Consider the following 27,701-nt stretch of genomic DNA (forward strand, 5'->3'; position numbering starts at 1 on the left):
AGCGTAATGACTTTTCGAATGCGTTTCGAAAATTGTATACGCACGGAATATGGTAGGCTTTCCGTCTTTTTCGATACAGTGGCAGTTGTCTTCGGCCGTGCACTTCAACTTTGCATTCTGGCATGTTGCCGCCTCTGCGGTCGTTGAATGCACAAAAAAAAAAAAAACGTTAAGAAAGCATGCAAATATCTGTCAGTGGTGAGTTTTGCATTATTTATATTTAACAAGCTTCAAAATGTTTACATGATTGAGCTTTGTCTCGTTTGTTAATTGCGGGAAGCGTAATGAGTTTTCGAATCCGTTTCGAAAATTGTATACGCACGGAATATGGTAGGCTTTCCGTATTTTTCGATACAGTGGCAGTTGTCTTCGGCCGTGCACTTCAACTTTGCATTCTGGCATGTTGCCGCCTCTGCGGTCGTTGAATGCACAAAAAAAAAAAACGTTAAGAAAGCATGCAAATATCTGTCAGTGCTGAGTTTTGCATTATTTATATCTAACAAGCTTCAAAATGTTTACATGATTGAGCTTTGTCTCGTTTGTTAATTGCGGGAAGCGTAATGAGTTTTCAAATCCGTTTCGAAAATTGTATACGCACGGAATATGGTAGGCTTTCCGTCTTTTTCGATACAGTGGCAGTTGTCTTCGGCCGTGCACTTCAACTTTGCATTCTGGCATGTTGCCGCCTCTGCGGTCGTTGAATGCACAAAAGAAAACGTTAAGAAAGCATGCAAATATCTGTCAGTGGTGAGTTTTGCATTATTTATATTTAACAAGCTTCAAAATGTTTACATGATTGAGCTTTGTCTCGTTTGTTAATTGCGGGAAGCGTAATGAGTTTTCGAATCCGTTTCGAAAATTGTATACGCACGGAATATGGTAGGCTTTCCGTCTTTTTCGATACAGTGGCAGTGGTCTTCGGCCGTGCACTTCAACTTTGCATTCTGGCATGTTGCCGCCTCTGCGGTCGTTGAATGCACAAAAAAAAAAACGTTAAGAAAGCATGCAACTATCTGTCAGTGGTGAGTTTTGCATTATTTATATTTAACAAGCTTCAAAATGTTTACATGATTGAGCTTTGTCTCGTTTGTTAATTGCGGGAAGCGTAATGAGTTTTCGAATGCGTTTCAAAAATTGTATACGCACGGAATATGGTAGGCTTTCCGTCTTTTTCGATACAGTGGCAGTTGTCTTCAGCCGTGCACTTCAACGTTGCATTCTGGCATGTTGCCGCCTCTGCGGTCGTTGAATGCACAAAAAAAAAAAACGTTAAGAAAGCATGCAAATATCTGTCAGTGGTGAGTTTTGCATTATTTATATTTAACAAGCTTCAAAATGTTTTCATGATTGAGCTTTGTCTCGTTTGTTAATTGCGGGAAGCGTAATGAGTTTTCGAATCCGTTTCGAAAATTGTATACGCACGGACTATGGTAGGCTTTCCGTCTTTTTCGATACAGTGGCAGTTGTCTTCGGCCGTGCACTTCAACTTTGCATTCTGGCATGTTGCCGCCTCTGCGGTCGTTGAATGCACAAAAAAAAAACGTTAAGAAAGCATGCAAATATCTGTCAGTGGTGAGTTTTGCATTATTTATATCTAACAAGCTTCAAAATGTTTACATGATTGAGCTTTGTCTCGTTTGTTAATTGCGGGAAGCGTAATGAGTTTTCGAATGCGTTTCAAAAATTGTATACGCACGGAATATGGTAGGCTTTCCGTCTTTTTCGATACAGTGGCAGTGGTCTTCGGCCGTGCACTTCAACTTTGCATTCTGGCATGTTGCCGCCTCTGCGGTCGTTGAATGCACAAAAAAAAAACGTTAATAAAGCATGCAAATATCTGTCAGTGGTGAGTTTTGCATTATTTATATTTAACAAGCTTCAAAATGTTTACATGATTGAGCTTTGTCTCGTTTGTTAATTGCGGGAAGCGTAATGAGTTTTCGAATGCGTTTTGAAAATTGTATACGCACGGAATATGGTAGGCTTTCCATCTTTTTCGATACAATGGCAGATCTCCTTATTCTTGCAGTTTTGCGCTGCTTCCTGGCATGTTGCGGCCACTATGGTCGTTCAATAACCAAAAGAAAAAAATTAAGAAAGCATGCAAATATCTGTCAACGGCAAGGTATGCAGTAATTTGTGTTTAACGCGCTTAAAAATGTTCGCATAATTGAGCCTTGTCTCGTTTTGTTTATTGCGGGAAGCGTAATTACAGGTACATAAACGGTTATGCTCACTGTACTTTTCATACAACTTGCGCAAGCGCTAGATAAGAGAGTCGAGCTTTTGACCGTATGCCTGGAACCATGCATGAGTTCAACATGTGGATGAGTCATACACCATGGGGAAGTTGCAATTCTGGACGGAGGTATGCGTTTACGATATGTCAAGGCTGTCTTGCAAAATTAGACTCGAGGTCGGTCTTATAGCAGTGAGGCTGGATGATGGGCAGAGGCGCGAGTATGCTGCCTCACGTGTGCTCTGAGCACTTCCATTACAATATGCAGCTTGAGTGGTAATCATTTGCGATCGCAATTGTCTCAGCTGTTGACGAACACCACGGTAGCCCCAGACAAACTCGCGGAGTCATAGACTGGATGCTTTCGAGAGTGCGAATGCTGGTGGGCATGTATTGATCAACACCGGCAAGCTGTATCGCAAATTACCGAGAAAATGCGTCTTGTACATTTACATCATTGCATGTACTTGAAGTCCCCCAGGTTTTTTCTCCAAGATATTTGAATAAGTTAGCGATTTCTCTCAGGGCTTCTTCTTAAAGTGGGCCACATGTGGGCCTCAGCAGAGGTCTCTATCAATGAATACGCCTACAAATTTGTGCGTTCTGACATATGGTATGACTTGGCCGTCGATAGATATAGCGTATGGCTTCATTGGCTTTCAACTAAAAGCAATCAATGCGCATATCACTGGCGAGGTACACTGACACCAACGTCGCAGCTTTCTAGAGCCTTGCACGTACTAGAGGTCTTGTCACGCCAGATGCCCAGACGCAGATGTCGTGAGCGTACATAGATAGCTTGAACACACTCTAAGAAATATCGAGTAAAAAGGGTGTCTTTTGTCCCACAACAATAATCGTCATCAGGCTTGCGTGCCCTTATTTTCTTGAAAACTCGGCGCTGGCCACTTTCCTATCGAGAATGCAATGTAACCCTTTTAATGGGCATGTCGATCGTGACCGGAATATACCGGGCGCGGGGTGATAGCGCAAGGATGGAACACAATATAGATGACGATGATTGTTGTGGGACAAAAAGACACCCTTTTTACTCGCTCTTTCTTTAGAGTGCACACTCGGTAGTCGTTCCCCACGACCAATGAGAACGAGGTTGAAGAGGGTTGGACTCAAGACGCCACCTTGTGGAGCTCCACAATACGTGGAGTGTTGGGAGGCTGGAGCATCTGTAGTGTTCACAAATAAGGTCCGCCGTTGTAAATAACTGCGTGTCCAACAATACAGCCTCCCACCTAGGCCCCCTGACTCAATAGCTTCGAGGATGGCGTCATGAAGAACATTGTTGTATGCTCCTTTTACGTCAAGGAACATGGCAACAGATAATCGTTTACATGCCTTCTGATGCTGGACATACGTGACAAGATCTATAAGATTGTCGATGGAACATTGGTGATGGCGAAAAGCAGCCATGGCGTTCGAATATATGTCGTAGTATTCAGGGTACTTTTCAAGCCTGACCAAGATAATTCTCTTCATTATTTTCCCAACACAACTTGAAAGTGCGATCGGTTGGTAGGAGCTGACGTCCAGGGAAGATCTGCCAGGCTTAAGAAGCGATACCGAGCGGCTAATCTTCCAGTTTTGCGGGACGACGCCATTGTCAGGATTCGTTGAAGATGTTAAGGAGCGCTTTTCGTGCCCGTTCACCAAGGTGGAACAGCATTCGGCAAGAAATGTCATCCGGGCCAGTCTATGACGACCTATTACATAGGACGAGCGCCGCATCAAGTTCCTTTGATGAAAACGGTAGATCCATGCGCGGGTCCTATGAGTTAGTAATATGGTTCACTGTATGTAGGCTTGTGTACGTTGTGTGGCCCACAATCATAGCGCAGAACTCTTATGCCATCTCTATTTCATGTCGGCATTGGAAAAGTGCAAGGGGTCTCAAAGAAAAGCGCTGCTATGGTACAAGAACCTAGGACTCGCAGAGTGCTCCATATCTGAGACAGTGGCTTATGTGGATATAGCAACGCAAAGAATTTTCTCCATCGATGGGTATATAATTTGTCGAGGCGCCGTTGTATCTTCTTTTGAATGCGCCTGGCTGTTCGTAGATCGTGTTTGGAATCGGTGCGTCGGTATCTTCTTTCAGCACGACGGCGGATCGCACGAAGTCTCTCTAGCTCGAGGTAAAATTCGGAGTACTTCGAAGAGCATATTATTGTGCACATAGCCAGATGTGCAGTCTGCTTAATAGCTTGCTGAAGACCATGAAAAAGGCCTTCCCCACAAGCATCCTCAAGTTGAGTTTTGAACATAGTCCAATCTATTTTTCTTGTCGCGGTAGATGAGTAGGTGTTCAAAATACCTTTGATCTCCAGGTAAGTGGAGATATCGTCCCTTCTGTGTCTTTCAATGTCCAAAAATCACTTTACCCATGCAGCGAATCCGCGTGACACAATACACAGATCAAGGCTGCTGCTATATGTGGTGCTTCGCTAAAAAGTAGGACTTGCGTCATTCAGAAGGACGAGACCATGGCTGGAAACCAATGATGCTAGACGTCGTTCTCTTGAATTAACCCTTGAGCTTCGCAAGATAGGATAATGTGCATTGAAGTCCCCTGTGATAACCCTCAGACCCAGATGCGCCCTTAAATGCCGTCCAGTTTATTGGTGTCTAATTCACTTGATGGGAAAATATACACACCACGGAGTGCGAATGTCTCCTTCCCATTTTTAGCAGTCAAGCACACATACTGATTGCCGTCGTCAAGTCGCACTGGCTGGAGGACGTTAGTAAGCTCTCGGCAAATAAATACAACCTTGCTACTTTCGATGTCACTTGATTAGAAAAATGACTCGTAGCCGGATAATCTGATTGGGTGTGATAATTTCGGCTCACATATAACCATGGCAGGAAATTGGCATAGACGAACGACCTAACGGAAATCATACATGCGAGATCTAAGACCTTTTGCGTTTCACTGAAAAGTCGACTATTCTCTGACCTGTTGTCCAAACGACTTGTGATTGTCGGCCATGACTTTGCCGGAGACTTGCAAAGACGGGGCTCAACGTGTCTAGCAGTTGTAGGCTGCACCTAGCAGTTGGCGTATCAATACTTGTCAGAAGACTTTCGATGACACTCACAATAGATTGCAGCATAGGTAAGGTTTGACGATCTGCTGTCGGAGCCTCGTCAGCAGCAGCATTGGCTTTCACTGAAAGCAGAAAGCGAGAAGGCTGCTTAAAAGGCCGTGCGTTCGCCAGCGCTGGCCAGCCTTCAGGGGAGAGAGGCTTCGCCGGTGGAGGTATTCTTGTGCTTTCTGGCTTTCTACTAGATGTTGATGGTGGTGTATACTTAGGTGGTGCATGAACATCACCATGACTAGAGCGCTTCCCTTGGTGGCGACGTTGACGCCGGATTTTCTTTGAAGCTTCTCGATGGGTGGAGTTATCCCTGACCACTTGTTTCAGGATACCGAATTTTCTTGACTCTTGAGAATTCTTTAGACGTGGCTTCATGGGTACCTTGACAATTGCCGCACCTGTAAATTGTTTCGCAACAGGTGTCTACCATGTGCGACTCCGCGCCTTGGGGGCATACGGCAGTGTTCGCACTGACGCCCTTGACATGGCCGATCTTGAAACACTTTAAGCACTGAAGTGGCTTTAGGACGAAACACCGTACCACATGCCGGAGAATGTCCCTTCTTGATGTGCGTAGGGATCAAGTCACCCTTAAAGGGTCACTCACCAGGTTTGAAAATTTCGAGTTGACAAGAGAAATGCGTAGATGAGGCGTTCATGATCACGTGTGCCGGAATTCGGAACGCTGCGCGCCGCAGAAATGGGTCAAATTTAAAGATAAACGCGGCTCCCCCTCTTTTCTGCTGGCGCTCGGCCAGAAGATGAGTGCGTGACGTGCGCGTATGAATGGCCTTACGTACACGGCAATGCAATGACGTTCCTCCTCTACGTAGACAACTCTGCTCTGACGTTGCAAACAGTGGCACGTGACATGACAAAATATTGATTGATTGATTTGTGGGGTTTAACGTCCCAAAACCACCATTTGATTATGAGAGACGCCGTAGTGGAGGGCTCCGGAAATTTTGACCACCTGGGGTTCTTTAACGTGCACCCAAATCTGAGTACACGAGCCTACAACATTTCCGCCTCCATCGGAAATGCAGCCGCCGCAGCCGGGAATCGAACCCGCGACTTACGGGTCAGCAGCCGAGTACCTTAGCCACTAGACCACCGCGGCGGGGCGACAAAATATTTAACATTGTATGTGTAGTTTATGTAATTTGTTGCTTGATGAGATTAATAAAGCTCTAGATAGAGAGACGCAATACAGGAATGTGAGCGTCTTTTTTCCATTTTTCTCCTGTCAATTGCAACGACATGCGGGGCTAATGTGTCGGCGTTTCTCATGCGTTCGTGTACCTGCGGTCAGCGTATCGAGCAGACGACTGCTGTAGAACGCTTCTACGCATTGGCGCACTCATTGTGCTCATTTATTCTACCGCGTCTCAGCCACCGTTTCCAAACCATCCCGCAGAAACAGGCAGACGACCACAAAATAACGCTGGTCAAAAAACCAACGCCGCTCTTGTGCTCGGGGTCGGACTTGTTTGGGCACGTCATGCACATGTGACCTCTTGGTTAGATGCCTGAGAGGGTGGGGAAGAGATTTGGCTTGCGAAGGCTATGCAGAGGACGGCAAGGGTTTCGAGCTCGCCTCCTTTTATCCTCGTTTCGCGGCGCTTCAAAAGACCCGTTTTCTCCGCTCGTGATGAACCAAATGAAAAAAAAAAGTTAAGTGTGAATACACTTTATAAGCGGCCCCAAACCATCCACCGCCGTCGGCGGCGTCCGCAGTCTTTTCTCTATCTTTAAAAGAAAGAGGACTTGGCGGGCCGCAGCGCGACGCTCTACCGAATAAGCCACGGACGCGACGCTGATATCGGTGTCAGTAACACGCCTCCCCCTTCGCTCCCTCCCCCTTCGCTCGCTCCTCCGCTCTCCTCGCTCGCTGCAGCTGCGCGCGCACGCCTCTCTCTCGTGCGCCCGCCTTCTCTCTCAGTCTCCCGTCGAGAGTGGGTCGTGCGATGGATGTCCCGGAGGCAACGCTACCATCAACAACGAATGCAGTACAACCGAATGCCAGCACTGCACCCGTCGTTGGAGGTGACGGTACCGCGGTGGTTTCGCCGACGTTGGAAGACAAGGCGGCGCTGCGAAGGGCTCGTGAGACCGAGCGTAAGCGGGCGAAGCGTGCAGCGGATGCCGAACTGCGCGCTCGCGAGGCCGAGGACAAGCGGGCGAAGCGTGCAGCGGATGGTGAACTGCGCGCTCGCGAGGCCGAGATGAGGCGTCAGCATCGAGCCGTGAACGTGGCCCAAGAAGCGGAACGACAACGCAAGCGTCAGGCGGAGAAGGGCGATGAAGGCCGGCGTCAAGACGCCGCTCGCAATCGTCAACGGCGAGTGGACGTTCCCGAAGCCGTTCGAGCCAGTGAACGTGCCGCGCGGGAGAGGGTGCGAGCCCTGGACTTTGCTCGTCCGGACGCGCGTTTCAAACGCGACTTTGTGGATCGCAGCTTCGGTCACAGCTGCGCCGTGTGTGACCGGCTGTGGTTCCATAACAACCTGAGCTGCATTTCCGGCGTGAAGAACGAGACCAACAAGTTGAACACGTTGCGGGTTCTTTGGAACGAGTTCGGAAGACGGTCGGGCGAACACCGATGCGACGACATGGATGCGCAAGACCCGCGGCTGGCTCCGGGTGTGTGCGTCTTGCCGTTCCGGGTGTGTGCGTCTTGCCGAGAGTCGCTGCTGGCCGGGCGGGTTCCGCCGTTGAGCAAGAGCCACGGCTACGCGTACCCGCCTCGTCCCACGGACCTCCCCGATCTGAACCCGGTGGAAGAGCCCCTCATCTCGCCTCGACTTCCCTTCATGAGCATCAGGCGGCTCACGCGGGGCAACTGTCAGTACGGCATTAAGGGACAGATCGTGAACGTGCCCGTCGACGTTCCGAGCGTGGTGGAGTGTCTTCCGCGGCTAGTTCCCGAGGACGTTGCGATAGACGTGCACGTGAAGCGGAGCCTGGTGAGTCCGGCTACGTACAGGCGCGTACTGGTGAAGCGCGGTAACATCTTGGCGCGGTTGAAGCACCTGGAGCATGCGCCGTTGTATGTCTCTAGCGGCGTGCGCATCGACTGGAGTCGGCTGGGAGTCTTCGATGACAATGATGCGGCCGTTTGTGAAGGTGAACGCGCCCAGGGGGGAGACGACGCGGATGACACCGAGACTGTCCCCGAGAGCATAGATTTGGACGACCCCGTGCAACTAGCCATCGCCCTCAATGCCATGTCAAAGACGATCTTCTTTAATGAGGAGGGTGAGCAACGACCGCGCGCTCTCTTGATGAGAGATGATGGGGAGCGAAGCGGTGAACTGGACGATGCCGCTGCCGCTGACAAGCTGATCGATCAGTCGCATAGCCTGCACCTCGCTCCGGGTGAGAACCGCGTCCCACTGGCGCTCTTCATGGATGCGTATGCGGAAGCGCTCGCCTTCCCCACGATATACATGGGCGTGCCTCGCAAGATCATCGGTCCGCGTTCCACGCCATTCGCCATGGCCAGCAGCGAGATACCGCGCACCGACCGGCGTGGAGCAACGCCGGAGCACGTCTTGTACATGGCCGCGAAGGTGATGCGGTACAACGTTGCTGAAAGCAACATGATGTTTCGCACCAACGAGACCACTGGTTCCATCATGCGTGAGCAGCTCGAGAGCTGTGGTAAGAAGTTCCTGGAGGAGGTGCTGGACCGTGACCTCGCATTCATGCGGGGCGTTCCAAATACGGTCCAGTACTGGCAGGATCGCAGGAGTGAACTCTTCGCAATGATCCGCCAGTTGGGCAAGCCGCACGCGTTCCTGACCATGTCCGCGTCCGAGGTCCACTGGGAGCGCCTGCTCGAGACCCTGGAGCGGCTGCGGGTGTCATCATCAGTAATAAAACTCCCAAGCATTTCCCCGAGGGTGAACATGGTTAAGTGTGAATGCACGGGGTGATGCTATGAGGGGGAGTAAAGTTAAAGTCCGTTGGCATTCGCCAGTGAGTTAACGTAAACTCTGCCGTGTGATCAAATTGCGATTCCCAGGAACCATTACACCATAAAGGCACCATAGTGTGATTAATAAATATAATAGTGCGAATTAATAAATACCCCTCATAGCATCACCCCGTGCATTCACACTTAACCATGTTCACCCTTGGGGAAATGCTTGGGAGTTTTTTTTGTGGGAAAATATTCCTCATTGGACACCCAACAACTTCCGCTGTCTAACTAAATTTTTGTATGGGACCAGGTGAGTGGCCCTTTAAAGGCTATCTTAACGTAATGGCTGTTCCCGAGGGGGCTTAAAATTCTTAATGACCTCTCCTTCGTACGGCGGTTTTATCAGAATGGGCAGATTCGTGTTCGGGATTGCCAAGTCAACGTCGTAAATGACACCTGCAGTGCAGGTCCCAGCCATCGGTACGACCACTCGTACTTTGACATCTCCAAACTTTATCATCATTCGAGAGCTTTTCCAGTGTGTCTGTCTGCGTTGTGTCAACAGCTAAAACGTTCTTACGTGTGTTTAGGCGGACCTGTTTGATTTCATTCTGTGCGATTTCTCTCAAGAGCAGCGGAGATAGTTCGCCTGTTCAATATCTGAAGGCTGACGGAAGGATCCACGGGCATGAAGAGTATGGTATGCGGCCAGCGTTCACTCATTGCCTTCGCGGTTGACGTGCTTGCAGGTGATGACGCCTTTTTGTTGAGCTGTAGCCAGACCAGCAGTCAGCTCTCCGTCCATGGGCACGAGAGCAGGAGCTTCTCTTGAGCCGTCGTTGGTGTTCGACCATGAGCCTTGGGCCACAAAGAGCTTGAGTGTGCCGACATGTCGGCCTCGTGGGACTGTAGAAGTCGCCGCTTCCATCGCCACAAGGCGGAACGCGGAGAGTGTCCCAGGTATTGTGGAAAATATAATGAAAAACAACTGGTTCCCAATTCTGCCTGGTCAGGGTACATTTCTATTTTATTTTTTCATATTTTATTGGAAAGGACTACCGCAAAGTGAGTGGTAACGCCATACTGGCCGGCATCAACAAAGCGTGAAACAGACGAGTGTTTGTGAGCTTGAGCTAAAAGTGAGGAGGCTCGAGTGACACGCCTGCCCACGTTGTACTGTGGATGCATATTTCGTGGAAGGGGGCACACTTTGATGCGAGAGCGTATATAATCATCGAGTGGCATATTTTGCACTTTGAGCAGGCAGGTAGGCAAAGAACTTTATTGATATCCGGAGGCGGCGCTCAATCCGCCTTAGGGGCAACACCGGTGGGCCACTCCCACGACGGGACGGGGAGGTTAAACTCCACGGCTATGTCGTGGGCCCTCTGGATGGACCTAAGCTGGTCTCCTTTGTCGTGGCTTGTGCGGAGACAGGTCCAGTATGCCTCCGTAGAGGGAGACTCGCTGCTCTCGCGTAACGCAGGGCATCGTCACTGCATGTGTTGGAGGGTACATTTGGGATGACCACACGTGGGCACCCCGGATCTATGCCATCTATGTATTTAGAGCAAGTTAGAGGCGATGCATACGCCCCCGTCTGCAAGAGTCGTAGAGTTATGGACTGAGGTCTTGTTAAGTGTGGGTGCGGGAGTGGGTATTTCCGCCGCTCCAACTGGTAGTGTTTGCAAATTTCATTAAAAGTTAGCAATGGGTCTCTGAAGAAACAACTGACCTCCTCAGCCTTCGAGAGGTTCTCCCTGGTGTGGAATGTGAGACCTCACTCTCGGGGTGAGCCAACTCGTTAGCATTAAGCATGGTTCCGTGTACGTGTCGGCCAATGTGTGCCGGGAACCAGATCATGTGTTTTTTTCCTGACCAATTGGCAGCAGAGAGAACGCGCGCGGCTTCCCGACAAACTGAGCCCGTCATGAAGGCCCGTGTGGCTGCGCGCGAATCCATGTAAATGGCGGTGCGATCGGTGGCAGCGAGAACTAGTGCCACAGCGACCTGCTCGGCGCGATCAACGTTTGAATTTAATAAAGTCATAGACGACAAGTGTTCGCCTTTGAGTGTTGTAACCACCGAGACAAAGTGGTCCGTAGAGCTGTACTTCGCTGCGTCTACGAAGGTCACGTTATCCTCCATAGCGGCTGCGGTACTGAGTAGGGCTCGCGCCCGTGCCTGACGTCTCCCAACGTTATCTGTGGGATGCATGTTACGGGGTATCGGGGACACTGTTAATTTTGTGTGCAGGTCTTCGGGGAGCTGCTGCGAACATTCTTGTGATGCGGGAGATTTGAGCCCGAGGTAGGCTAGTAACCGTCGCCCAGCTGCAGTGGAAGACAGCCTTACAATTTGAGATACTTTTTGAGCTTCAACGATTTCGTTGAATGAGTTATGAATGCCTAGCTCATTGAGCTTGACCATACGGGTGCTGCCAGGTAACCCGAGCCCCTGTTTAACGGACTGGCGGATGATCATGTCGAGACGGCGTATGTCTCCTTTTTGCCACAGGTGGACGGGAGCCACATGGTTGATGTGGCTCATGAGGAAAGCGTGAAACAGTCTGCGGAGATTCTCCTCAGATAGTCCACCACGCCTGTTAGCTACTCGGTTAATTAATTTAGCCATTGCTTCGGACTTCCTGGAAATATGAGAAATACTGACATCATTATGGCCGTTGGCCTGAATTACCATGCCTAGTATGCGAACTTGGTCCACCGTGGGGATGGGTGTACCATCCGCCGTCAGGACATCGATCCCCGCGTTTGCGTCCATGTGCGCCTTGTATTTTGGGCGGTATAGAAGTAATTCTGATTTCTCTGCTGATAGCGAAAGACCAGCCTGCCGTAAGAATATTTGTAACATGTTTACAGCGTCTTGCAGTTGCTCCTCGATATGGGCGTCACTGCCGCTAGTACACCAGACGGTGATGTCGTTTGGGTAGAAGGCGTGACTGATGCCGTCGATCTGTGAGAGTTGTTGCGACAGAGCGCGCATGGAGAGGTTGAACAGGAACGGAGAGATCAGGGCCCCTTGGGGTGTGCCCCTCGGTCCCAGGTAGAACTTCTTCGAGCCCATCGAGCCGAGTTGGATTGTAGCCGTCCTGTCGTGCAAGAACGATCTAACATAGTTGTAGAAATGCGTATCTAATCCTGCTTCGCGAATCAAGTCGAGGATATGAGAGTGCTTGACGCGGTCGAATGCCTTATCGAGGTCGAGCGCTAGAATGGCTTTAGTATCTCTGGTGATCTTATCCATGAGCCCATAGTTGAGCATCAGCATAACATCCTGCGTGGAGAGGGACGAACGAAAGCCAATTTGGTTGATCGGTAGAATCTGGCGCTCCTCCACAAATTTTGTGACTCGATTGAGTATTACGTGTTCGGCCACCTTACCCACGCAAGACGTGAGCGAGATGGGACGAAGTGAACCTAGCGCTAACGGTTTACCCGGCTTAGGGATAAGTATGACGGTTGCCCCGCGCCATTCATGCGGAATGTTGCCAGTCTCCCACATTATGTTAATGTGCTCGGTGAGAACTTTTATATCCTCCTCGGCAAAATTTTTGAGAAGCTTTTTCTTTATGCCATCCGGGCCAGGGGATGAGTTGCAGTTGAGTTCGGAGTTGACAGCCCGAACCTCGGTGCAAGTGAAGGGGAATGCGAAAGGATCTTCCTTCGTATCATCCGGGGCAGGCGGGTAATCGGATGGGGAGCTGGGTTCGGTACATAGGTAACGCGTAGCTAGCTCGTCGGTGATTTGAGTGTCGGTCTTACCTGAGACTTTGAGTCTGTGTATTAGTCTGTCTATCGTGAATTGTTGAGACGCTTTCGACGGTTTGTCACCTAGCAGGTGTTTCAACAGGTTCCATTTGGCCCCATTTCACATTTGGCCATCAACCGAGTTACACACTTCGTCCCATTGCTGATTCTCTAGGTTACGGCATTGTTCCTCGATTGGACGATTAAGCTTCGCTATCTTTTTACGAAGGTTGCGATTGAGCTTTTGCGTGAGCCATTTTGCGTGTAGTGATTTCTTAGCTTCGAGTAGGTCAGCTAGCCGGCTATCCATGCGCTCGACCTCCAGTTCGGTTTCAACGTCTTTAGTCGAACTTGCAACGTCCTCTTTTATATGTGCAAGGAGTTCTGATAGGGTTTCGTACTGAGTCTCGTCGCGTTTCCTGAGCTCTCGAAAGCGATCCCAGTCTGTTATGCGAAACTGCCGCAGTTTTTGTGTAGATACGTTTATGATCGTCTGTATAATATAATGGTCACTTCCCAGATTCTCACCCAGGTTTGTCCACGTAGGTTGTCCCGCGCACCTAACGATAGTAAGGTCCGGGGTGCAACCACGCGTAACCGAGTTACCTACCCGTGGAGCGGAAATGAGATCGGTTAAGAGAGTGAGTCTATATGCGTCCATTTGCGCTACCAGCGCATTTTTCTTACGGGAAGAGCCGGGGTACCCAAAGTCGAGATGCGTGGCATTAAAGTCTCCAGCGATTATCAACACATGGTCTCCTGCAATATTGCTCGCTCGCTGAAAGAGGCCCTGAAATGTAGTTTGTTTGTTTTTGGGTGTACTATATAGGTTGAGAATAAAGACTGACTGATTAAGCATTGAGTTTGGAATTAACTCTATCATAATGTGTTCGTCTTTAAGATCGGGGCGGAGCTCATGGCGAACATATGCGTACTTTTTGGAGATGAGCATCGCTATCCCACGCGTCCCCGCTCTATGGTCCGCTTCGGTGTGATAGGTACGCAAAACGGGCTCGGCGGTCAGCATTTCTTGTAATAGAATTACGGCAGGCCGATTGGCACTAGATTGAATGAATTGTTGCAAGGCTGCCTTCCGCTTGAGAAAGCTAAAGCAATTCCACTGTCAAATTACAAGATTGCTTGTGTTAGCCATGATTACTGCATAGGGGTTGTCGCACGAACCGCCGCGTGCTGTTCTAGTATTTGTAACCGCGCGTGAAGTTCGGTGAGCTGGAGGGTGTGTGGGGTCATATCGGCAACGCGGTCTGCTGCAATGTATGTGCGTAGGCGGGCAAGTGCCTCCATGAAATTAGACATAGTAATGGGCTCGTGCAGGGGATCCTCGGCCACGCGACTTTTCGCAGCGCGATTAGCGTTCGACGAGTTAGTGGAAGCACGTTCAACGGTCGGAGCGGCGGGCGTCGGCGTCTCGACAGCGCGTTCACTCGGCTGCTGCATGTTTCTAATGAGTGCTTTGAATTCTTCGTTTTCTTTGCGCAGCAACGCTAGCTCGCGTTTGAGATCACGAATCTCATCGTTTTCTTGCTGTGGCAAGTTACCCGACCGCGCGTAACCGCGAGTCTCACTTTTATCGGTGACTCGATCGGCCCAAGTAGGCGTTGCAGTCGGGTTCTTGGTGGTGGTAGGCAGGTGCTTCGTCGGTGGAGTCGGGGATGGTTGCATGGGCGTCGGCTGTTGCGTGGCCGTGTCTCCTTGGGTCTGTTGGTTGTTGCTACGCCGGTGTCTGCGGCGGCGTCGACGTCAAACGACGTAAGGGACTTGATAGCGATTTGGGCATGCGCGGTCGCCCGTAATGTGGGCCTGGCTGCACAACGCGCACTCGGGTGTCACACACTCATGGTCAGGTCCGGTGGGTTTGATACCACAGTGTTCACAGACTTTCTCAGATGGGGTAGGGCAGACGTCTTGTGGATGCCCGACGCGGCCGCAGTTGCGACAGGTGTCGATCTGTCGCTTGTAGAGCGTGCAACGCAGCAGGAGTATGCCGCAGCGCACATAGTTAGGCACTATAAGTCCATAGAAGAGAAGGATGATGGTGGTTGTATCCTTGATTCATCGTACCCCCATTAACGTGGGCTTATGTGATGAGACGAACAGGCGTTGTAGCTCTGAGTCTGGGAGGTCAGCGTCGACCCCTCGGACTACGCCTCGGCTGGTGGTGCCAGGCGCCGCTACGTAAGCGGATACTGGATCTTCTCGCTCCATGAGAACAATTCCTCGCACTTTGGCGTACGCTTCGGCCGTTTGTAGGCTCGGCGTGCTGATCACAAAGATATTCTGTGAGTCGTTAGTGCAAACAATATCTTCCTCTGCCGCCGTTGGCGGGAGTCGTGCAGCGAGTAGAAGAGCTTTCGAGAACTTAAACGTGTTGCACCTACGTACATCCAGGCCACTTCTGGGGTAGACGATGACACGGTGGTGATCCGTTGGGAGCGGCGAGAGTCAGCTGGTGGCTGCGACCATCGTCACAGCTCCGGTTCGCCGGGCGCCAATGCGGGCGCCGGCTGGCTTGCCGGTAGTGGTAGTTGAAGACTTGGCTCGACGTCGGATTGCGTCGATCCAGCCAGGCGCACTGGCTTCCTCTTCAGTGATCGTTTCTCCATCAACCATGGCTTCGGGCATGATGACGGCGCAGGGGCGGGACGCGCCAGCACAGGGGTCCGTAGCCGTGTTGGGCCTACTCGAGGCTTAGCGAGTGAAGGCGAAACGTTGGTTGGAAAGGGAGAAAAGTGGGGTGGCCCGGGCCAAAATTGGCATCCGGGTGTTCCCCTAAACTTAGCGAAAACGTTGGTGAAAAATTAGGGAAGATTGAACTCAGCAGACCAGCAAGAAGTATAGCAGAAGGCGGAGCCGATGCGTAAACGTCCGCTCATCTCGATGCCCCCTAGTGGTCCCCCTTGCACTTTGAGCGTCAGTGGGGTTGACTCCAGTTGTCTAGGTCACAGGCAATCTCTCTTCGCATGATTCAGACGGGAAATTCCCCTAGCCTCGTAACCTATCGCCATTACTCCGACATTTCAGAACTTTATGCGGACTGCCAGAATTGCAGTGATTTTAACCACATCCTCTGGAGGTGCCCCTCTTTACAAAGAAAAAATGAAGAATTTTCTGAGAACTCCTTTCATCCAATGCTCACGAGTCCGGTTCTCATACAACAACTCAAGGCTGTCCAGAAGGCCCACAATGCGGCGGGGAGGCTGGGCCTTCCCGTCCCAACGTGGGAGCGGCCACCGATCCTACCCCTATAAAATGGGGGTGGAATCTTTCAGGACCCCATTAAAAGTTTTTCATCCATCTATCCATCCATATTTTATTAAACCCTCTTTTTAATCACGATTTTCCATAAGTTTATCCCCTAAATGCACGTTCCAAAAGCGGCAACTTCCACCCGTAATATTGTCGTGCAAACAAAATAATGCAATGTTTTTTATTATTCTTTTTCTATCATCTGTGAGGAACGTTACATGAGATTTTAAGAAAAATTGAAGATGGGATCTTTTAAATATTGATTTTTCAACAGGCTTCACTGTCGACGACTTTGATTGTTTGAGGTTATTTAGAAAATTATGTGTTTGAGGTACAAGAACGGCATTGACAGGAAATATTGTAAACATTATCTTGTAATAGGTAATCAAGTTACAGAACATTTGCCGGATTAGCTTAGGAGAGGACAAAAAAACCTCGAATCAAGCAAATGAACAAGTCACTTGTTCAGACAATTTTTAGAAACGCTTTAATTCAGCATACAAGCTTCAAAAAAATGCTGCTTCACTCTTCGTTACGCGTACATTTACCAGAAAGAAAATTGTTTTCGTCAAGCTAATATATGTGTTTTTATGTTGTCGTTAACTTTGGAAAATGGCAAAGGACGAAATTGGTCCCTTTGTACAAAATAAGTTCAACAATTTTTTCTCCTAAACTATGCAGTTATTAAAAAAAATGGCAGCATATCCACGGAGTGAATGATGGAGAGTGGGGCGAAGAATTCGTCCGTCCATGCGTCCGTCAGTGTGACCGTCCATGCGTCCATCAGCCCGTCCGTGCGTGCGTCTGTTCGTGCGTCCATCCCTGCGTTCGTCCATGCAGCCGCCCCTGCGTCCGTTCATGCGTCCATCCATGCATCTGTCTATGTGTCCGTTCGTCCATCAATTAAACACTCCAAGTACCACCATCTCGCATCTTTTCATCATATATTCCCCATATAGAAGCACCGCCATCCAACGTACATTCCAAGGACTAAACGAGAGGTGGCACACGCACACTTTCTTACGGCTTGCGCTTCGGGTCCACTTCCCACCTTTAACCACCTCGAGTTCATGGTATGTACTAGTTCACTGTATTCATGGCACTGCGGCCGAACGCTCGCTAAACCTTTCGAAAACCAAGGAGGTTACGCCCAGCGTGTATGACGTAGCAAACTTTTTGAGTCAGATAGTGCTCAATGTACATGCCAATGGCTGCTAATGGGAAATGAGAGGCGGAGAATTCGGCTTTTATTTTCTTACGGCTTGCGCTTCATATCTATTTACCATTTTTAACCACCTCGAGTTCTTTCATGGTATATACAAGTTCATTGTATTCATGGCACTGCGGCTCAACGCTCGCTAAACCTTTTTAAAGCTATGGAGGTTACACCCAGCGAGTATAACGTAGCAACCCTTTCTTGTCAGATAGTGCTCAATGTACATGCCAATGGCTGCTAATGGTGATCGCAGCCTGCGCGTTAACTAAAAGCCGAATGCTCCTGTCTCTCATTCCCTATTAGCAGCCATTGCTCAACAACGCACAGAAGAAGTCTCTCACTGGCACCACCTTGGAGGTCAAAATGTTATACTTGTTACATACTACGGGGGATGAACGGGTGCCGCTATAAAAAGTTTCACCCCTAAAACGCAAGGCCTGCGCGGTAGGCGCCGCACAGTCACAGCGAAAGTTAGAAGAGTGGCCTTTCAGAGCCTTTTCAAAACACTCATTGGGGAACTACTGCAGGCACACTTGCTTGTTACCCACTAGGGCATTAATAATAAACTTTTGGGTAGTAGGCTGGCATTCACTATGCTATTTTTCGTCATTCTTCTGAGAAGCGTGGTATCCGCTTAACACTTGGGAAAAATTTTGTGCCAATTGTCCATGCAGTAACTGACGACGATGAGTAATTATGGCTGTAGTTAGTATGCGCCACAGTTATTAGGGGAACAAGAACAAGCTTTTGTAACAGTTTGGAGCATTGGACTGACCACTTGTTATGCTAATCGCATTGCGCGATGACTGGGTGTTCTTTCGCTGTTTTAAAACGCTTTATAAGTCGTATTAACGTGATTGCTTTCCCGACATCAAGCCTGCCTAAGGCAAGTTTGACAACAAGTCACAAGCACCAGTGTAGCTCAGTGGTAGAATACTGGGCTGGCACCCAGCAGACCCGGGTTTGAGCTCCACTGTGCCTTTGGTGATAGTTCATGCCTGCCTAAGGCAAGTTTGACTACAAGTTACAAGCACTGGCGTAACTAAGTGGTAGAATATTATGCTGGCACCCAGTGGACCCAGATTCAAGCCCACCCCACTTTTGGTGCAAGGTTTTTTTTTAATCTTGCGCGATGTGGTTACGGACACTGGCGGCGGCGGTGGACAACATGCAACTGCGCGTGATCCGAAAAGGGATCTCATAACAGCTTATGCTGTAAAAAACGAGGTGCACTTTCAGGCTACTTGGTGGTATGTGCACAAAATTTAAAATAAACAATCCAATCTAAAATATTCACTCTTCAACCCGCGTCGATTTCTCGTGTAAACACCTCCTTTCGGGGACAATACAGCCTTCTGAGCAAAAATGCTTAGCAAATATTGTTCACTTGATAATTGTCCGCTGCAAGCAGCTATCACGGCGTCCGCAGCTAGTGGACTGGTCAGGTTCTTGACCGGCAGCTCCTAATGTGGTCGCACCACTACTTTGAGGTCGTCTTTGGGCAAGGGGGCAGTCGCCGTTAGGCTGGCCTGTGTTTAGATTTTCCGTTGCTTCAGCATTGGATGCTTGGTGGTGCGTGGTCTCCGAAAAATTCACTGATTTGGTCTTCCCATTTGTAAGAGCGTTTTTCTGCCGCAAAGTCAGCACCGTATGCTAGGCTTATCCGCTTGGTTTTGGCTACCGTTCCCGACGTTCTGATCGCTGGATTCATTTGGCGTTGGAAGGCCGTCACCTGTGTAGTCTTGAAAATTCATTTTATCAAGGTCTTGGCATTGCGTGCTTATTATCCGCAAGGTTCCAGTGCGCACAATTGCGTCGGGGGTTTATTCGCAAGAGCCATCAAGCACACACTCGACGCACACGTCTCCAGCGTTTCAGCAGCCGCCTACATGGTGGCAATGACTTTGTCGAGCTCGCACGAGAGGAAAGTGGTTTGAGCTTCTAAAACAAAAAGTTCCAGTCACTTACAGCTGTGGTTGGTGTCGTTAGATGCCGAAAAACTTCAGAAAGCCACGGCAATAGCCGAAATCGGCCGCCCATACAAATTTTCACAGAAAAACCAGAAAATTCGTGGAGCACATGTAGACACAACCGCTCTTGTTCTAGAGTTGTAAACTCCGAAGAGGTCTTTTAGTAATTGTACACACCTCGACTATTCTTAAGTCTCTGTCTTTTTTTGAATATCTTGTAATTCGTAGGTGCAATACAACCATTCGGTGAGGATCACGTGAAAACAATAAGTACTCAGGATGCGTAGACTTGTTCACTACACTACGAGCGTTGAATGAGGGGAATATTAGTTATGTTGCTGATGTCCCAAAAGAGCTGCATGAGCCATCAGATTGGTTTGACCTAATTGATGCGGCGCGTTGACAAATGTTTGGGCGCAAATGCTAGCACTTGTACCTTGACGACGAAGTATTACGTTTATTAGAACATTATTAGTATTAACATTATTATTTGATTTGCATACACAGATACACAAAGACACATAGGAAAGAAGGAGAGAGCAAGCTGGCAACTGCCACCTGGAGGGGCACAAGGCCTGCTCACTCTTTCAGGAGGAGGGAAGAAAACAGAGGAAACAAAGATATGAGGGGAGAAAGAGGAAAGAAGATGAGGTAGGAGAAAAATGGTGAAGACTTCGACGAGCATGAGTAAAAAATTATAAATAAAAATTAATAAAAACACAAAAAACAGGCCGTCTATAAACGGGTGACCTGGTACGTTTGGTTCATAAATGTAAGGAGAACTCGGTGGGCCTTGTCGCGTCGGGAAGCACTACCCCTCGGAAAGAGGTAGTCGTCTAGAGTCGCGCGCTTGAGTCATAGAAAGTTATATTCCTTAATCAGCAAAGACCGCTGCGTAGCTAATGTGGGACAGTGCACTACGAAATGCTCAAGTGTTTCGCAGGAGCCACAAGCTGCGCACAACGGGCTGCCCACACGCCCTTGACGGTGTAATCGTTCACGCACCAGCACAGAGCCCACTCTTAGATTGTACAACAGCGCTCGGGAACTGCGAGGCAAGCCACGTCCACGAACACGGGGAGGGAATGATACATTCGCCACACGCTTGTTTGGGTGCTGCTTTAGTAGGTGTCGGCGTATAAGCAGACGAGCGTTGTCCATCGTACATAGAATTTCGAGACAGTGACAGCCATCATGGTTGCACGAGGAAGCAAGGCGATCCGCTTCTTCATTGCCCGCAATACCCACGTGCGAAGGTATCCACTGTGCAGCTAAGCATACCCCACGTGACAGAATATCGTTAATGGATTCCATGATGCTGCCCAGAATAGGGCTGTCGGTCTTCTTGCTGGTGAGTCTGCTAAGGGCACCACGAGAGTCGGCGAGGATGACAACCTTCGATGCTGGTAACCCTTCCTGTACGTACTTAAGGGCGACATCAATCGCTGCTAGCTCGGCCGTCACCGACAATGAGGGGTGCGGTATTTTAAACGACCGCCTGATATTGGTTGAAGGGCAGAATAAAGCTGCAGAAGCGCTCAGGCCATCGCTGTGTACAGAAGCGTCCGTAAATACTTTTGCATAGTCTTCAAAGTTTTCAAATGAGTGTGAATTGGCTAATTGGTACAGTTCCTAAACAGGTTGGTCACACTTTTTGCGTATTCCTGGAGTTCACAGATGGGTAGAGAAGGCACATGGCCTCTGCTCTGTTGATGTTGACAACTGAATAGTTTCGTCGGAATTGCCAGAAATGTCATTGAACAAAGCCGCCATTTTATCCATCCGAGAAAGTGGGCGCTGCAACAGCCTGTTAAGGAGTGTATTGCCATGTGGGGCTCGGTTCAGACGCTCAATATGATGTAGCGCTCTCTGGTCAGTTTGCAGCCTTAGAGGTGAGTAATTGGTGTGCTTCAGTCAGTAGAGGAATGGATTGTGCTTCACGAGGTAAACCAAACAGTACTCGGAGGGCAACACAATGATCCCATTTCAGCAGAGACAATAAGGCAGGTAGTACATTCAAGACTGGCAAAGCATACATCATGCAAGAGTGCACAGCTGATTGGTAAAGCTGTAGTGCCGTCTTTCGATCAATGCCCTCACCCCTAGCAGTGAAGGCGGCTACATGCTTGAACATGGACAGCGATTTTCGCCTCACAGATTTTATACCAGGGCGCCAAGAAAGGCGATCATCGATGACTACACCCAGGTATAGCGATATTGGTGTACCCACTGTATCTGTCGGTCTCCGAGGTAAAGCCTGCTAAGGCTTTGACGAGCCGGTCGCCTTGGATGATACGCAATCGCAGCTGACTTCACAAACCTGCAGGCCGACTTCCACAACGGGCGGTGACGTGTACCAAACGTCTGACTCAAACACTGTACTATTGTTTCATTCACAGTCACCTGAATATTGCATCGTGTCGTGGGTTACCGCTTATCCAACACATACAGCACCGCTACAACATTTACAAAATCAGGCCGTCCATATAATAACATTCAGCTCATTCAGCTGCTGTGTGTCCGACATGCTTCATACTAATAGAACCCTTTCACTACACAGTCTTGTTAAATACAATATATGTAGTGTTTTTTTAAAGTAATGAAAAACCCACCTCCAGTGAACATCGTTCTAGAAGCTGTTATATTCAACACCAATCGAGCAAGATTTACAGCTAACAACAATTTATATTACTGCCATCATTACTGCTATTAGGGCATAATATTTATGAAAAACACTCGTTTTTTTCCCACGTCCTTACCGACCTAGAATAGGTTCCTCTTAACCTTAAGCAGGCTTCATCAATAGCCCGTTTTAAAAACACATTATTCACGTTTCTTCCAGATAGCTTAGAATTCAAAGATGTGTATTATGTATGTACACTTTTTCATATTCATGTACTCTTAACTGTGCCACATGTACTCATCTTTGTCTTGTTTTTATCATTCGTTTGTTCAATCTTTAGGTATTTTTAAGGTTTTTTCTCTATGTTTAAACTTTCTAAGCAGTCTTTTTTTGGTACTCCTAATTGGTAAAATTCTGCCATCTTTAGTCTGAATTAGATTTATTTGTGTAACTTATTCCGCGTTGTTGACATAGTTGCATTTTACTTGTACTTATTCAACAGTTTCAGACAGGAATTCTCCCTTCAGCCAAGTGTTCCTGGACTTCCTTCTGCGTACTTATGTAAGCATATATGTTTTATATGTAAGTAAATAAACTGAAACTGAAACTGATGTAGGTCTATTTCATGATGCAACTAATTTATAGGGATATTATGCAGGCCCATGTCTATGTAAAATAAAAAAGAAAGTGGCTTATAAGGTTGTGAAGGTGAACGTGTTAAAAGATATGCGCAGCCTTCATGAGCAAGAGTCAAACAAGTGCTTCAAGTAGTTATGAAAATATGTTTTTTTTCGGAATTTGTAGAATGTTTACATAGCACGTCGAAGGAACACTGGGTCATATCTAGTCAGATTATCTGCATTTGTTACTAGTTGAGACTAAGTTGACTCTAATGCAGGTGAAAATCTATACCTTACAGACCTTTCAGAAATGCAGTAGAAGCTCGTTAAGTCGACCCCCGTCAATTCGGCAAATTGGATAGTTTGAACGTGTTTCCTGGTTCCAGCCAGCATATACAATTTTGATAACATCAAACTATGCCCTGTCATGGTGGTCTAGTGGCTAAGGTACTCTGCTGCTGATCCGCAGGTCGTGGGATAGAGTCCTGGCTTCGGCGGTTGCAGTTTCGATTGAGGCGAAAGTGCTGTAGGCCTGTGGGGTCTGATTTACGTGCACGACGATTAATAGACTTATAGATTAATAATAATTTAATAAATAATAATATTATTAGACTAATAGATTTAATAGACGATTTATTAATCGCCGGTAATAGGCACACAACCCTAAAAATCGTCTCACGGCCTTTTTGTCGCTTGGTGCAGGAAATTGCGCTACGACGTCTATTTTGGCCGGGTCAGGTAGAACACCCTCGTGACTGACGACGTGGTCCAGGAAGCTGAGTTCGTTAAAACCAAAATGACATTTTTCCGGTTTTAAAGTAAGGCCAGCCGAACGTATGGCTTGGAGGACGGTGAATAAACGGCTGAGATGTTCCTCGAATGTTGCTGAGAGTACAATAACATCGTCCAGATAGACCAAGCATGTTTGCCACTTCAGGCCTGATAGTACGGTGTCCACGAGACGCTGAAAAGTGGCTGGCGCCGAGCACAACCCAAAAGGAAGCACCTTAAATTCGTATAGACCATCGGGCGTCACGAAGGCCGTTTTTTCACGATCTCTCTCGTCGACTTCTATCTGCCAGTAGCCGCTTCGGAGGTCCATTGAAGAGAAATAGCGCGCATGACGCAGCCGATCGAGTGAATCGTCTATGCGAGGCAGTGGATAGACGTCTTTCTTTGTGACTTGGTTCAACTTGCGATAATCAATACAGAAGCGCAAGCTGCCGTCTTTTTTTTTTTGACCAAAACCACGGGGAACGCCCAAGGACTTTTCGAAGGTTGTATGACGTCTTCCGCGAGCATCTTGTGTATTTGCTTCTGAATCTCCTCGCGCTCTTTCGGAGACACACGGTAGGGGTTTTGCCGAATCGGTCACGTGTTGTCTTCAGTAATAATGCGGTGCTTGGTCAATGGTGTTTGCTGTACCTTTGACGTACGCGAAAAGCAGTCTTCGAATTGGTGTATAAGTTCAAGCAGGTGCTTCCTATCAGAGGGTGGTAGCGTAGAGCAGATGTCCACCGATAAAGTTGTCGAGGCGGGGACATCCGCGTCATCTGGTTGCAAGGTAAAACAATCCCCGGCTTAGTCTACATCGTCGTAGTAGGCAATTGCGGTACCCTTCTGGATTTGACGGTGCTCGTTGCTGAAGTTTGTGAGGAGCACTTCTGCCTGTCCACCAGTAAGCGCCAGGACACCCCTCGCGATGGAATTGCCTTGCGTGAACAAAAGAGGGAATATGTGCTCCGCTATCACATCTTTATAGCAGGGACACCCACTGGACACCGACACAAGGCAGCAGGATCTCGGTGGGAGTGTCACATCGTCGGCTATTCGCAAACGGCCGCGCGGTTCTTCACTGCTGTTGTCAGCATGAGGGTGAGCGCAAAACGTCACCATACGTTGAGGGATGTTGATAACAGCGCCATGATCTTGAAGAAAATCCATGCCCAAAATTAACTCTTTACAGCAGTCTGGCAACAGGACGAAAGTGGCCACGAAGCTAGAATCTCCGATGCGAAGTCTAGTGGTGCATTTACCCGTGGGTGTCATCAGCTGACCACCAGCACTCCTTATGTGCGGCCCTGTCCACGGTGTCTTGACCTTTCTGAGGCGGTCGGCGAGCTCTTGTCGCATGATTGAGAAGTCGGCGCCAGTGTCAACCAGTGCTGTAACGTAATGTCCGTCAATGAGAACGCTCAGATCGGCACGTACAACTTCATCAGCATTATTATTCGTCGTCGTATTCATCGTCGTTGTCGTCATACCTTCTTGCGATGATTGGGGGAACTTTTCAGTGTGTCGACGATTGGCAACCTTGCCCCCCGAGGTCGCATCAGTTAGTTTCCCCGGCGCGGGCTAGGCGAACGGCCTCTGGTGACGTCCGCGTAGCTCTGAGGGAAGTCACGGTGACGCGCAGGTGATGGAGATCGCCAGCGACGCGGTGGGGTTGCTTGAGCAGGCGATAGTTGATCGGCATCGTGGGCACGACGGTCTTCGGAGCGGAAAGAAGCGGGACGAGAAAAGTTCCCGAACCCAGAATCGCCGTGACGGCAATAGCGAGCTATGTGACCGGGCTCTCCGCAGCGGTAGCAAATAGGTCGACGGTCAGCCATGCGCCACAAGTCAGTTCGGCGAACTGGTGGTCGTCTCGTAGAATCTCGTTGCCACCAAGGTACGGCAGTGGGTCGTGGCTGGAAGGGCCTCGCCACAAATGTCGGTGGAGGACGACGGACCACATCAGCGTAGCTCGCTGGATGTGGCTCAGGATTTGGCGCGGATGGTGTAATGGCTTGCCTCAACTCCTGGCGGACGATTTCGGCAACAGATGCCACTGGCGGTTGGGCAGGCGGAACGCAGAGGGCCCGAAGTTCCTCACGGAGTATTTCCCTAATCATTTGTCGCAGGGAACTTTCGCATACGGCAGTGTTCTGAGCTGCAGAACTTACTGCCGTGTGGTTCTGCAGGCGGTCAAAGTGTCGGCGTCGTTGTTGCAGTGCGCGCTCGATGACTGTCGCCTCTTTTATGAATTCATCTACAGTTGTAGGTGGATTTCGTACGAGGCCCGCAAACACTTGTTCCTTAACACCCTGCATTAGGTGACGCACCTTCTTCGCCTCGGGCATGTCAGGGTCAGCTCGTCGAAACAGACGGATCATACCCTCTGCGTACATGGCGGCCGTTTCATTGGGTTTTTGCACACGTGCCTCAATCACTTGCTGTGCGCGATCCCGTCGGTCCGAGTTCAAAAATGTAGCGAGGAGCTTTCGACGGAAGTCTTCCCAAGATTGGAATGTAGCCTCGCGGTTCTCATACCACGTGCAAGCGCTATCTTCCAGTGCGAAATATGCATGGCCAAATTTGTGCTGTTCGCTCCAGTGGTTGGATACGGCAACCCGTTCGAACTGTTCGAGCCAGTCCTCGACATCCTCGTACTCTTCCCCACGGAAAACTTCAGGAACGCGAGGATGTTCAAGAGTTACCTGCGAGGGAAGAGCGGTCTGCGATGGTGGGATAACCGTGGATGTCGTAGGAGCTGCCATGCTGGAAAGAGGCGGAACTGGTGAGGACTCTGGACTTAGGCCTAGTAGGCGCCGACTGAATCGATGCACTGGAGTCGTGACGAGGGGCTGAGTCTCTGGGCTAGATGAACGGGTCCGAGCAAGACTGTCCTGCATCAGGTTGTAGGCTCTAGCACCTCCACCAGTGTCACGACGTCGAAACAGAGGTCTTGCGGCAGAAACTGAGGCGCCAGAAGCAGGTAGGTTCTTTTAATAGAACGCGCAAGAGAGTTCTTCTTTTTCATCCATTTCATTGTACTTCATGGCACATGCACAACTGTCATTGTCTTTCTTTTTGACAAGCACGTGACAATATTATTTCCACAGAGCCATCAGCTGCGGGGGAAAATATATCAATGACCATGCTGCAAAAGTTATGTGTAGCCAAAATTAAACCTTATTTTTTTGAAGCATCTGTGTATTCACGTGTCATCTAGTCACGCACCGATACATATTGGTATTGTTAAAAAGAGGTCGCACAGTCTGCTCTCGTATAAAACGCTCCCATTTGAACGCCAGGGAGGTAGTTTGAAGCGAAAACGTAAAAATTCACGTATTTATGCACACCTTTTTTATTTTTTATTTTTTATTGACGTGATGTATTCAGATGTTGGCGCGCAAATAGGGCGCCGGCTACTCCTTATCCCTTAGAGGTATTTAACATAGAGCCCGTAGGGTCTAGATCTCCAAGCCCAAAATGTCCCCAGCACATACAATATAAAATTTAGCATAGGAGTTAGGACATGAGATCTCAAAACAACGTATTTATCAATCACATATATTTGCATATATAATGATTTTAGCACATGTAAACGCAACCGATGCATACAGTCAACAGTCACATAATTGTAAACCTTATAGTCAACAGTCACATAAGTATGTGGTGTCACGTTGAAAAAGAGAAAAGAAAAAAAACCGAAGTGTGCTAACATCGGCCAATAATGCCACTTTATTAAAAAAAAACTTTGAATGCTTTCACTGCGCACTTCTGTAAAAATCTTGCTGGCCACTGCCCAAAGGTTTCCTTAAGCTGAATGGTCTTTAATTATTTTTTGTAAAAAAGTTGTTTCTAACGATTTTCCTGTAAAGAGAAGCGACTATAAAGAAAACATACCTGACGTTTCCGAGCTTTTGAGATGACTTGCATTTGCTCCATTGAAATTTTCCGCAATAGATAGTAGCACAAACGCACAAAGCAGCACACGCCTGAAACGTGGCCCCATGGCTGGAACTTCGAACGAGCGACTGCCGAGTTCTGCGCAAATGTGCGCTCCATGGCGACGGTATATCAGCGAGTGGCTTATCAGGTCGCTATTTTACGTGGCCATAGCTCACAGCGTAAAAAAATAAAGGTCTTCGTATCGCTGATTAGGTTCTACCTTCGGACCTGCGTCACGTCTCACA

At 48.7% G+C, this 27,701-nt stretch overlaps 1 protein-coding gene across 1 annotated transcript; it reads right to left on the reverse strand.

The window, feature by feature from the left end:
• Window positions 1-1,090: 1,090 nt before the first annotated feature.
• Window positions 1,091-27,701, reverse strand: LOC119172587 (uncharacterized). Its single transcript, XM_075893019.1, has 5 exons — window positions 27,412-27,701; window positions 1,971-2,060; window positions 1,697-1,786; window positions 1,423-1,512; window positions 1,091-1,236 (listed from the first exon to the last, which is right to left on the reverse strand). The coding sequence occupies exons 1-5, from the start codon at window positions 27,518-27,520 to the stop codon at window positions 1,091-1,093; spliced, it is 525 nt and encodes a 174-aa protein (XP_075749134.1). The 5' UTR covers window positions 27,521-27,701.

This window comes from Rhipicephalus microplus, chromosome 4 (genome assembly GCF_043290135.1).
Source record: "Rhipicephalus microplus isolate Deutch F79 chromosome 4, USDA_Rmic, whole genome shotgun sequence".
NCBI classification, from domain to species: Eukaryota; Metazoa; Arthropoda; class Arachnida; order Ixodida; family Ixodidae; genus Rhipicephalus; species Rhipicephalus microplus.